This window comes from Papilio xuthus, unplaced genomic scaffold (genome assembly GCF_000836235.2).
Source record: "Papilio xuthus unplaced genomic scaffold, Pxut_1.1 DF825928.1, whole genome shotgun sequence".
NCBI classification, from domain to species: Eukaryota; Metazoa; Arthropoda; class Insecta; order Lepidoptera; family Papilionidae; genus Papilio; species Papilio xuthus.
Genome location: NW_013532721.1, coordinates 6,334,694 through 6,349,004, shown reverse-complemented (window position 1 = coordinate 6,349,004; position 14,311 = coordinate 6,334,694). Strand labels below are relative to the sequence as shown.

General features: G+C 34.1%; 1 protein-coding gene across 4 annotated transcripts in view; it reads right to left on the bottom strand.

Moving 5' to 3' along the window:
- Positions 1–465: 465 nt before the first annotated feature.
- Positions 466–14,311, bottom strand: part of grn (GATA binding protein grain) — a 90,436-nt gene continuing 76,590 nt past the window's right edge. For all 4 annotated transcript variants that reach the window (XM_013322697.1, XM_013322700.1, XM_013322698.1 and 1 more), the window contains exons 6-8: positions 2,476–2,689; positions 2,162–2,301; positions 466–1,854 (exon numbers count right to left, since the gene is read on the bottom strand). In XM_013322697.1, coding sequence (XP_013178151.1) covers positions 1,828–1,854; positions 2,162–2,301; positions 2,476–2,689 — 381 coding nt within the window. In that variant the 3' untranslated portion in view covers positions 466–1,827. The remainder of the gene's footprint in view (positions 1,855–2,161; positions 2,302–2,475; positions 2,690–14,311) is intronic.

Here is a 14,311-nt window from a genome sequence, read left to right as displayed (position 1 = left end):
CGAGGCGTAACTATAGTCCCCCAGAGCTTTGCAGGGCTATTAATAATAGGCATTTGTACCCAATTATAAGATTTAAATATTTATAAAATTAAATTTTACGAATGATTTTTTTATTTTTCGAACCATAACTCCGTATTGCTTAACTACAGTAAAATTTTCCTGTAACTTAATATAAGAGCTATTATATAAATTTAATTGATTTTAAGTGAAAAGAGATCGCAAAACTATGAGGTATTAATTATAAATTGGCTTGCTACCGACCGGTCATTGAACTATTGGATTAATTAACAATCAATGTAAACTGATTACTGATAATTGTTATTCAGTAGTCCAGAACTGATTAAACTCTATATTATTACATTGCTCAAAGAATGTTTCCTATACTACTAAAATATATTTATGGGGGTTTATTATAAAAATGAAAACTTCATTTAAATATCAATAAGTATTGATAATTTATTCGCAATTTTATTTAAAATACACAACTTCACAATGTTTCATTTTTAAAAACTAAAAACTTTAGTTACGGGATATCGTTATAGGGTGTTCTGCGTGAATTTACAATTTTATTTCAATACGTTTACTTTCTACGGGTCATTTACATTTTATATACACATCGGTGTTACGAGGCTATGTTTGAGGATGTAATAAACATTTTGAGAACCATGTACATGTCTGCATACGTTACCACCTCCCCAAACAGACTCCCCGTTTACAATTTATGGCCACACAATATCTTAAATTTACAAAAGGTACAGGGTAAACAAAATATTACTGCGTCTGATTAATGTATTCCCACATTGGAAGCATTCGTCTGTAACAGTGGCCAACTTATAATGATGAAATCTGTAATACTTTGTAATTTTGTAACGCAACGTAATGTTCTAAATTCGAATCTTAAATGTCATTAAAGACGAATGCTCCTAGTGTAGAAGCACCTTTACAAAATTGATCGGAATTGGAACCAATTGGGTGACCTGTTTTAAAAATTATCTTAGCGGCAACTTCAAATAAAATCCGCACAGATTAGATATATATTATATACAACTTGCATCATTTATAATCTATTATATAAATTACTATTGCATTTCATTTAATAAAGTCTACAAAAATCAAATGTACAAAACACTGTGGAATAATAATTCTTTGAACACATCACAATTCCCATAGCGATCCGCATATTTCGATATTAAATAAAAAAAAAAAGAAAATAAAACAATCTATACAGGAACGGTATATAACTTAATAAGATATGTTTATATACAAAATACACAAATTGTTTTTCGTTTTAACAATACCTACTTATATCGTATATATATAAATCATCTAAACGGACATTAAACGACCCTAAATTACATTATAATACTGTACAATTTCGCTAGTTACTCTCATTGTAAAACGCACCTATTTAGTCAGAAGCTTTGCCGATGACGTTATGACGTCACACATTTACTTACGATAAACAGACGAGCGCGGTATTTGTTGGAATCATCGGCAAATCTTCTGCGCGAGGCTATTAAATAATACTTGCAAACGAACGCGGAATACAAAAAAAAAACCGCGCCAACAATTTATTAATTCTGTAAAATTAAACGGAAAAAACCATTGAGTGTGGGTTTTTTTATAAACATCAATTCATTTAACAGTCTTATAAAATTAATGTGATGTGTCAAAGGTCATACAGTGATTAATACGAACTACTTTCGGTTAATTAATCATCTCTAATTGAAATCACAGTAACTATTTTGTGATGTCTTCGTTCTCTCTATGGTTCGCGGTGACGTCATCAGCTGTCTACATTCGAAGTCGGGCTCTGCAACTGACTTATCACGTGTACTCACTCCTCCAGCCAGTCTGAAAAAAATATTATAGATTAAAATACAATGCAAGAGTTATAAACATATTTTTACAATTTAATGGACTATTAAATTAAATGTAAATTTAGTTAAAAGATGTAAATAATGTTATCTGAACACTATCGCAAAAGATAACAATCGTGTTAATCATTAATTGTCTAGAAAATTTTTAAAGTCAACAATTTTTTTTTTCTAATTTATTTCAGATGTCGAGAATCGGATTACAAACAACATGACAATTTTTAGAGTGACATAAGGACACTTTAAATTTAATGGAAGCTAAATTTTAATAAAGGTTTAATTACCATAGAGTTGAGCTGCGCGAGGTGATGATGGTGGTAAGGATTGTGTGAGGCGGGCGGCGGGGCGAAGCCCTGGTGCGGCGCGCCGTACCAATGTGACATGTGAGCCGCCGCCGGGTGCACCAGACCCACTTGGTGTTGACCTGTATTACAAAAGTAGAAAGTTAATACACTTAAATTATACTAGATGGCGTTATCATGCACAGTTCTTACGAAGTCCCTCAAATTATTAATATTTAATTTTACATAATTTAGGTAGTCTTAGTTAGCCAATCCTTATCCTAGTCATAGTTGTAATTAGAAATATTTAAACTTACCAAAGTCCATTGCGGAGGGAAACGCTGATCCGCCGAAACCTTTAGTGGCATCTCCGAGCGGCTTTATCATGTCTCCCATGACACCTCCGAGTGCGAGCGCACACGCTCCTCCGCCCCCCATGCCCATTCCCCCTTTCTTCTTTTTACTCTTACTGCTCAGTTTGCGATTTCGCGTTTGAATTCCTTCTTTCTTCATCGTCAATGGTCTGTTTACCTGTAACAAAAAAAATATGTATTTATAAATAAAATATCATTAAATCTCACTAATATTATTATCTACATTGTTATCTATTACTAAAGTTTAATAGTTGCGATCCTTGTTTGTTTGCTCATTATAGATATAATATTGTTTTAAGTGAAGACTTGTCATTGGCTCTCAGTTGTCTAGTCTATAGTTAATAAGATTATTATAGCTGTAAGTTTTCCATGTTGTAAATAATAAATAAATAAATATTGTGAATGCGAATGTTTGCAAGGATGGATATTAGAACGTAACTCCAGAAAGGTTGTACGTAGTACAATACATACGTTTGAAAGGACACATAGGCTACTAAATTAGCTTTTTATAAATGACGAAGTTAAAGGCGACAATTATAGATTATAATTCAATAGTTCAATGTTGTGCGTAGACTTCGTAGCAAATTGACTACGATGTAGTACCTACTAGTAGTCGAATAAAAGTGTTATATTCAATGATAATAAAGCTATTATGACTTTATACTTTTTTCATCATACGTCGATTTTTTTTGCAAAAAGTTGTAACAAATTTAAAACTAGTCATTCGAATACCATGGTAATTGGTAGACAATTACGTTTGTGAGGTTAACAATCGTACAAACTTGAGTCACAACTCTTATGTAGACGTGCCCCTTCTTTATTGCTATGACATGACATTAAGCGGTATGAAATAAAAAAACGTTTGTGTTACCAATTTGGAATGCTAACTAAGGAGTATAAAGGCAAGCCGAGACCATAAAGTGGTATCACAATAGTCGTGTGCGAATATTCAGTTGTTTGGTGACCGATGCCGACATGCGTGAACGGAACGTCACTAGCATCCTAATTAGAGTGATGCACTTCGTCATTGCATCCAGAGCCGGTGGGAATTGTACTCCATTTGAATTTGACATCCTCGTTTTATATTCGATGTTATAGTCATATAACTTACGCTAAATACACCGTGACTTCAATGCAAAATGTATTCGGTTTCACGCTTTTAATACGCATTAACACTGAGCCAGTTTACATCTCTATGTGTTTGCTTGTAGCATTTTAATTCTTGAACTATTGTTTCTTTATGCAAAGGGACAGAGGGAAAAAACAAACAACTTAAAGAAGGAAAAAATACTTAAATATTTTAATAGTAAGGTTTTTTGACAAATAATTTTATTTATAAAACAATTTTATTGTTTTATAATTTTAGTTTTATTCATTATAGAGCTGGAGGTTGAGGAAAATTTAAGCTAAAATAAATTATTTTGTATGAGACTGAATTCACATAGCTTCTCGCGTTAAGGAACTCAAGTTAATCAAGGCATTGTTGTTACTAAATATATTTTAATTTCCTTCTTCTATACTAATGAGGAAACTTCTACTGTAGAAATTCTACATATACCGTAATGTCAGCATTAATAAATTAAAAAAATGGGAGCAAGTGGTCTTAAATCACCGAAATGTTTAATTCGGTGCATTGCATGCATCTCTCGGGTCAACTATCTCGGTCACTTTCTGCACCGCATCGTTAGTTTCCGAGAAGCGTGCGTCACGACGGACGTACGGACGAACAATGAGTTATTCATCGCCTTCCATGGAACTTGGCGTCGGCATGTGGCCCTAAACGCACGATTGCATTGCGCCTGCGCCTGTGGCCCTGCTCTTGTTTAACTCATTAAAAACCCTAATATTGATTTTCGTATTTATCAATTCTACTTACTAATAAAGCAGACATTACTAATGATTTTAATCGCGTCAAAATTTATCAAAGATTCCACTAAATTATATAACTCTAGCGTTACTCAAAGAGTGAGTGAAAAATCAGTCAAAATTTTTAATAATACTTATGAAAAATGAAAATGTTAGAAAAGGAAGTAAATGAGCGATATGAAAAAATAATTACAAATAAATCATTGTTTGATTATTCTAGGGCCTAGAAAATTTGAAATCTGGTATATACGATTCTGGATTCTCTTCACAAAAGGGTTCCTTGACCAAAAAAGTTTGAGAACCGCTGTACTATACTATAGGCTACTATAAGTCTCTTATATTTTATTAGCATAAAACACCTTCTGGCAACGGTAATTACGCTTGTAGTAACTTGATTTTAATAAACCGAGTTCGGTCAATGACCTTAATTAATCCTCTAAAACCCTTACAACAGTTGAACGAGTTCTTAGTTTCATGCAACTGGTATATCCAGAGAATCCGTCAGTTGTCGGTGCGTGCCAATTCGCGCTGGCCCTAATGGCTTCCCGCGAATCGCCCACACATCGCGCGCATACCGCGCCGCCGCCGTCTCTGCTCGCAATTGAACCAATATAAAATGCATTAACATTGCCGCACTCGCCAGCTGATTGCACTCGAATTGGGTCATTGGAAAGCCTTCGCATACGTCGTATTTAAATTGCTACTTTTTCGGAACACACATATTTGGTGCCAAGTTAAATAAAAAATCAAGATACTCCTATCTGTCTCTAGAACTTTATAAGTAAAGATATTTGTGAATACTTAAAGGGTTACCCAGGATTTATCATTTTATTTTACACTAGCAGTTGCGCGCGACTTCGTTTGTGCGAAAAAAAAAAATCTAGCACTAAATATATGTACTCTCATTCTAGTTATTCCGGCGATAGTGTGGCTTTCTAACAGTGAAAGAACTTTTCAAATCGGTTCAGTAGTTTTGGAGTTTATTCAATGGAAACCACCAAATAAACAGCCAAAATTCTCTTTATAATATCAGTATTTATATTTTATAAAAATATGCTTAGAAAATAATATTTAAACTAAACATTAATTTAAATGTATTTTGTAACTAATTCGCTAAATTGTATTATAAACAATGAATTATTTAAAAAAATGTGGACGAATATTTTGCAACAGTCTGTGAATTTTAATTAACCTAAAAAATATTCCCACGGTTAATATTCAAATAATGGTTACTAATGTCAAATTAAAATAATTAACATTCAAAGTGCATTCGACTATCCTTACCGTGTACCTTTAGGAAAATTAAAAAAAAATATATTCAAAGAGGAAAAATAAATACTTGAGTTTGCAATGGTCATCGTTACGAACTTTGCATGCGAAATGGGAAACCTTTTATGGATTATAGTACCATAACTGTCGTATACGGAAGACACATGTCTACTTACAACTAAACGTCTTATAAACCAAGCAGCTGGCAACACGGTAAATAGGAAGTCTTCGGTCAATTCTCTATAATATGTGATTGTAAAATTGTGCCATTATTGTTTCAAAAGCTTTGTTTATACTTCACTGGTGGTCAAAGTTATCTAGTGTTAGGAAGAAAATTTAACACTGTGCCGGTGCACTGGCGCAACACTAGCCTAACTTAAATGTCGACGTTTATGTCTCCTCACTAATCATTCCGACACTTCACTTGCTAATGAAAGGGCGCGATCCGCAGCAAAGGATTCTAACTAATAATATCTAGAACTAGATACTTATCATCCTTCCTCCTTCCATATTATCCTTCTTAGGGCGATAAGAATAGTCACATTTCGGTTAGAGAAAGGTTATAACTAATATATGTATAAACTCATGTATTGTCCGGTGCCGGCACCGACTAGTTTCAAGCCCATGGCCCTTTAACACTCGGTGTTTCGCCATTTAGTATATAAAATGTCTTACGAAGTTAATAACAATTTAATCATATGAAAAAAGTACATTAATTGGAAAAAATTTACAGTATTTTAATTCAATTATTACGATCAAACATACGTGTACGTGGAATCGGTTCACATTAAGTTATACGGCGTTGAAATAGCCGAGCTTCCCGCCGTTTGACTGCAGAAATTGCTTAATAACTGTCCATTACATCAAGTTAATTATGTAGCCACCTGTTCTCACTAAACGTACAAACACTACGAGTATGTTTGTCCGAGTGGACATCGAGTAAGCCAGTGCATAACGTGAATATGACACTAACATCTGTATACTCAATGATTGTCTGAAATGTTTCACCAATGGAATTAAATAAAAAAAAATAACTAAGTCAAAACTTAGTAATATACTTTTTAAATACACTTATCTATCAAACTATAAAAGCTACTTTCAGATTTAGTTATTCCTGTACTAACAATCTCGGTAGAGTTGAAAAAAAAAATTAAAAATCCTAGTCTTCTTCGCGTTAAAGGAAACAAAACGCCCTTTCACGTTCAGCCTCTGTAATCTTGAATCTATGCTCGTAGACTACACGAAGGCTGCGTAGACAAATCTTATCAGTAAAACTACATGCACTATTCCACGAAGGGAAACAATCATAATTACTGGATGAAATGCTACGTACATACGGACTGCACTAACTAAGATATATACATGAAACATTCCGTCATACGTGGGACTCAGAATCACTGATAAACTTGCTTTATAGTTTTAATATTATCGTATGAAATAAATTTAAAATACAGACTTAAATGTATATAGAAAATGTAGACAGTGGGCTTTAAATATTAGATAACTTTTAAAGAAACTTAACGTAATAAAATAGATCGATGGATAAAGTTTCTTTCAGTTTAAATTTTGGAAAACTATCGAGTACAAATGATTGGATATAATGCTCGTAACACACTATAGTATTTACGGTCACGTCAGGGGTCAACCTAGTTTCAATTACTACGCATTTAATGCAATTTTAAGCAATAATATGCTTATTTTTTTAGTTCTATACCAAATGGTAAAAAAAAAGATATTAAATTGAACAGATTAAAACATACCTAACTGCAGTGTATTGCCACCTTTACCGATAGCGTGATTGGTAGACATTTTATAGAGTTTGCGTTCGTTGTTACCGATCGTATGAAACTTCAGCGTAAACTAGTTTCTAAAGCCTTACATTCACCTAGTTTGCAGTTTGTTCATGTGCTAACCAAATTCATTAGATCGGTTGGTTTTACCAGATACTACGAATTAATTGAATTTAATTATATTAACAATCGCACTCATAAACGTTAAGTGGTCACTAAAGGCCTCTTATATTTAATAATGGAATATACTCCTTCATACAACTCAGTCGTTTTTCATTTGTGTATTCACGCCCTTCTTATGAATATCCTCTTTTACTCATCCATACTTTCTTTACTCTATTTCTGGTTTCATCTGGCCAGAATAAATGCCTACAGATAATAAAAATATATTACATCTTATAGGTAGGTTTAATAGAAAAGATCGAAGTAAAAGCGCAATAGCTATTAAAAAAATACAAATGTGTTACCTCACGATGCAAGTCGGTATGCGTGCGAATAATTACGTTAGGTTTCTAGATCAGAGAGCGAGGCTATCTGGCATCGGCCGCAGACATCAAGCCAAATGGGAAAATAACAGGCTCGCCACAATGCCATGGAAAACGCTTCGCTGTAATTTTTCCGACAACTAGAAAGCTTGTATTGAAGGTAATTGCACAGAAACGAGCCCTTTATTACGTATTTGTACACAGCTGATGAATGATAAAAGGGTATGTTTTTAAGTCAATGGAAAACGTTAGTGTGTTGTATCTTTTTTAGTGGCGCCATCTACCTTTACTTTAAGACATTAGTTAGAATCATTTAGCGCGAATTCGCGCGCTTTCTTTACCAAGTCAAGCGTCAGATTGATTAGTGAGGGGAAATAAACGTTGACATTTAAATAACGCTAGTGTTGCGCCGATTGGTGTATCGGATTGTCGGATTTTCTTCCTAATATTTCTTATTATTCATAATTTTTAGGATTGAACTATAAATATGGTTCGGTAAATTATGTGAACCAATTATAAATTATGAGACAATAAGTAATGGAAAACGTGTAGTGTTAATTGTAACAAAACTTCCCCCGCGCAATGCAATAAATCGAGCGCAGGAAATGAGAGAAATGCAGCGCACACGACGCGCAACGCCGCCTAGCTGTAAATCAATCGATAAAGATCAGATAAATTAGACAGGCGTACGAGTGCACGACAAAACTTGAGAATTAGCAACCAATTACACGGCAAAAAATGCAATGCAACCGTTATCGGGTAAAAAGTAACGATAAATGACTCAATTGAAACTGATCGCGTTATCGTATTTCGTTTTTATCCCTTGTTTAACAGCGAACATTCCTATTTATATTTAAATAATAATCGTATCGATGCATTGCGAAATGTTTTCTTCGCCTACTTCTTTAATATCTATATAATCTCGGTAGCAATTTAACGTTTTAATGACTCGAAACGTCGTAGTTTCAACACAATTGCATGGTAAATGCGCGCATCCGTGTCTAGCGATAGATAATATTACATGCAAATTGCATTAAAATGTACTCGATTTGATTAATATTTCCTTGGTTCTGTAACTACATTGTGAAACAATACATTATGTCGACTTCGTAGACTTCGGGTCGAATCAACTGTTTTATAAATTATCGTAATATACAACTAGACATAACAAATGTTTCAATTATCCTTACAATTCTATTAAAATAACTATAGTCCGAGCTACTGCTAGTCTTGTTATTTTTCTTATCTTTTACGTATGGACAGCCACACATGTAAAACACACACTTTTGTTAAATTTTATTACCAATTTTAAAAAATTTATACAATCGACAATAAAAAAAACAAAACACTATGTCTGATTATTTGTTTATTTAGGAGGATTTATTTGAAGTCATTAACATTGGCTGCTTACTGGATGCGGGCGGCACAGGACCGGGCATTGTTATGTATTTTAGTATTTAGTATGATTATGATGATGATGATGATGTTAAACATTCAGTGACATAGTACTGACTTAAGTTCAAATGTAATCCGAAGTTTTAATTACTTTTGCTCGTTTTTGCGTCGTAACACTTATAGATATTATCCGATATTATTGTTAATTAATAGAGATTGATTAACAATCGATTTTCTAAGCGTGCGAACTTATAAAGAAAAGTTCACACTTGTGCAAAAACAATCGCGTGTTGCTAATTAAAGCAATTAAATTCGCATTAAAGTCACACTTAAATACCTGATCAATAAATTAAAATGACAAATCGTTCATTACCATTTATTTTTTATCTCTACTAATATGTAAAGCGGAAGAGTTGGTTTGTTTGTTTGTTTAAAGGTGCTAAACTAAGGAACTACTGGTCCGATTTGAAAAATTCTTTTTTTGTTGGATAGTCCATTTATAGAGGTGCTTTAGACTATATAAAATTACGCTGCGGCCAATTGTTTTTTTTACATCCGCGCGGACGGAATCACGTGCGACAGCTAGTTCACTATAAAAATGTCGTATTAAAATTGTTTCACTGACATTTAGAGAATTTAAATAAGCAAAATTATAACTAAAATGTTACATCCAATCAGTCAAGTGTTGAGAATTGCAATTAAAAAGCGAAATGGCCTCGACGACAGGAGAAATGTTGCGTGGCAGGAAAATAAACATACGCGGTTGCAATTGGGCGCAACGGCGCTGGCCCGGCGGCCACCGTGCACCGCCACACACGTAACTACGCAGAATTATACTCAAACAGTTGAAAGCTCAAGTTGTGACATCGTTTTTTGATGAATGCAACCAAATTTGTTTTTAATAAAACTTTAAAGATTTGAATACAGTTGTATATCTTAATACCTTACGCGCACAAACTTACGTATTAAAATTAAAACGCCAAGAGTTACAAATTTATTTACAGCTCCTTTGATAACGCAATAATTTTCCATCACTTAAGGATATAAATTTATTTTAAATATTTCTTACATTTTACAATGTTATTTAACAAAACGATATCTTGGGACAATTTTAATTTTTTTTTATTGAAACGCGTACGTGTGCTTAAAAACTGATAAACGTAATTTACAAACGGTAGCGACAAGTCACGTGATGACTCGACTAAGTTTAGACACATCACGTGTGCATTTTTTAATATACAGAAGTATCGGGTCATTTAAAATCAACCGAGTGTTTCTTAAAAGGGTTCTCAGTGTTTAAATCGGAAGGGGGAGAACTTTTAAAGTTAATTCACATTGGGGTTCGGTAGAATAGATCATGAATAGAAATTACGTTTGTAAGAAAAAGGATTTACTATGACAAGAACTACAATATAATTACGAAGGATAGATCAGTCTGGAAGACGAAAACTTTGTGCACGAATCTCACATAAAGTAGGATGAGAACGGGGAGGTGATGATGTTACAACACAGGCAAGGATTCAAGAAAGACGACTGATACATTAGTAGACATTGAAGCCTAAAATCGGAGACACCAAGCATTTGATTGGAACAAACCAACGTTCACCATCAGCGTAACAACGAGCAGTCAAAAATTTGCAGCTGTTTATATTTTTACAGAACCCAAGTCATCTCCCTCGTGGCGACAGTCCAAAATATACGTTTAGTGATGCAAAGACAAAAAGCGGTCCTTTTGGTGATGTCGGTGAATTAGTTCCGCGTAGTTAGCGCACGAGGCAATCGTCCCCGCCGCCGGCGCCTGCGCCTGCGCAACGCATCTTGCCACTCGACTTGTTTAAAAAAGGATAACTTTAATAATTTTAATATGTTACCCCTGATGATGTTAAGTCAAAAATAAAATAATTCCAAAAGAGTTATGCAAGTTTGTTGACATTCTCGTCTCTGAATAAAAGTGATAGATAATAAAAGAAATATTGTTTTTTACAGTACTAATGGTTGGTCTCTGAGACTGAAATCCCATAATATAAAGACATATAGTCCTCCCTCTTATTATCTTTGACAAAACGGAGATAACAGTATGTTTTATCCAGGGATTTTGGTCTCAGACACCAACCTTAAAAGAGGCTAACTAACAATTTATAATTAAGGATGTGTAACGATAAAAGCAGTCTTGTTTTTGATGGGTGCGTGCGATTAAAATAAATACTGGAGTCAGTAGTAAGTTCGCGGACGACTGGTACTCGGTGGTTAATTGAAAACACGATTTATACAGCCCGCCAAATTTATCGACACCCTCGATTTATAGTAAGAGCGTCGCAAATGGTTACGTTTGTAACGATTCAGTTTTGTTATGTTTACGTCTTGAATATGTATGAAGTTAAAGACGAATGCTTTAGTAACGTGGTCTTCATTACATCTTTCCATTTAGAGATTATTTAACACTCCATATTGTATAAACGATTTAACGTGTTACCGAATTGTTTTAAATTATGTTGAAAAGATTAAATTAAAATTAGAACCAGGGGAAAATAAAATATAAAGATATGCAAAACTTGACACAGGATTGCACTCTATAATTGTGAAATGGTTTAAACCAAAAAAAGGTAATACACTTAAGAACTGGTACCAAAACATTGTCCTCGTAGGTCAATCGAATAAGAGATAAATATTGCAGAGAAATCCATTAAAAATTGTATACATTTGAAGTACAGTAGCTTCTTCTATCTCACATCTCAAAAACAATTATGGAATGAAATAAATTGAAGTGTTTCGCGCCCTTGGCATCGAACCCGGTCCAATTAGTGTTGGGCCACGTCGGCATTAAATCTCCACCGGCTACCAGGCTACACTAATTCATACGCGGCCGCCGTCGAGCTCTCGCCTCGTAACTGTCCATACAGACAGCGACTTTAACAGCTTCTTGATTATCGATATGTTTTAGACTACGCACATCACTAACATAAACTTTGCCTCGTTAAATATTGAAGTCTGCAAGTCTTTTAATTCATACGTATAGCAACCTTCTACTGAGAACGCCTGTGTAAAAATGATTATTTTATATGCATATGAAAATATTAACGACATTATTAATGATGAATTTATCTACTACAAGCCTTTTAGAGTTCGTAGAAATAGATAATAATGACTGAGGATGTCAAATAAAAATATGATTTTTTACTAACTAGTTGCTACTTTGTCTTCAAAAAATTCTAGTAATAAATATAAGCTATGTCACACGGAGATAAAGCAGCGTCCTCCAGCTTCGGAGCCTATTCAATGCAAACAAACAATCAAATCTTTCCTCTTTTCATTATTAGTATAGATGTATGATGCAAATGTTTGCTTTGATTCAAAGTTTAACCGCAAAAAAAAACATAATTAAGAGCATACATTGAAAGGAAAGAATATGAATTGTTAAAATACGTGGATAAACTTTAAATAGTAACATAAAAAGGATACTAACAAATATTAAACTTTTAGTAACACATTAAACTGGAATAATGACTAATTATACCCATCCTGTTTCGTGATGAATTCAAAGAGTTTCGCACATCCTTTAAACGAGTCGTACACGTTTTTTTAATTAAACATAATGAATTATGAATCGTTATAAATTTGCCACAAAAAATATAACGAATTAAAATTACAAGACAGCTGAAAGAGGGCGGTGTCTAACATCATAAATATATTAACGCGTTTAAATTCAAATTGTCCAATGTAGAAAGTAAGAATAATTTGTAGAAACAATGAATTTCAAAGTTATATTTCGAAGTTCGTTAATCGTGGCTAGCAACGGTGAGTGGCGTCAAGTCGGCGCGTGCGCTCGTATCTCAAATACACCTGCCTTATGAACCCTAGTAATTATTCCACCACTTATTACATGATTATAAGACTTTTTTGGTGCTTTCAATCAAATTACACCTTTGCTGGTAATACAAGTGAGATGTCATAAATGTTTTTTATAGTCTTCCTTTCGTGGCAACGGTGTAAAACGGAATTTTATCAATTACGTGAATTTAAGTTCAAATTATCAAAATTCCATTAATTTGGACCACCATAATTTTCTTTTTGTTAACGGCCAGTTGTTGAAGTGTACATAACCCTAGCCACAAGTAGTACCTAAATTTATTATAGCAAAACCACAATACTCGTAAAACTTCTATCAATTGTAAATCTATACCAAATGTTGTACTGTGCGAAATTTAAAGCATTCATTATTATGTACAATGGCTCACTCAACTACAAGTTATGATGAAATTAATTTAGCAACACGTGGTATGATCAGATAACCAAACTGTTGACAATAGGAATGTACTTTCTCATTGCAGGCGTCGTCCTAAATAACCTGTATTTAAATAGAAATTTCAAGAATTAAATACTAGTCCTTGTTTACGAAATAGAATGGCGAAATGTCGCTGAGATTTCGTTGCCGACGACGAGATCACCTAGATGATAACGAACTGCTCCCATTCTAAATTTGAAGTCATGAAAACGTTCAGCTTTGCCGTGGAGCGCATCGATGGTATGATAGGCGGCCATAAATAAATAATTAGACGGTGCCGAGGAAGTTTGGAGTGCGGGTGGAGAGGAAAGGGAGGGGCAGGGGAGGGGAGGTCTCGGATAGTTCTCAGATAGTATCTCCCGCAACCGCGCTTTGTGTCAAACGTCAGATGCTTATCTAAGAGATGTTTACAGATGTACCGGAGGGGTAACGGCCGAAAGTCTCTCGTGAACGCAATCGACCGAACAATTCTAATATGCTCGCCGAACTAAAAGGCAATTACCTGTAACCCCGACAGGCGGCAGCACTGATATGTCAGTTCAACTAACAGAATTATTTACTTCGAATTGACATTGGATTGAACATTGGACACTAGACAAACTTCGAATTGTTTAATGAACAAATTATATCGTAACAATAATATATTCAGTAATCTTATCACGATAGGTACCTATTAATCGTTGTTATAATAA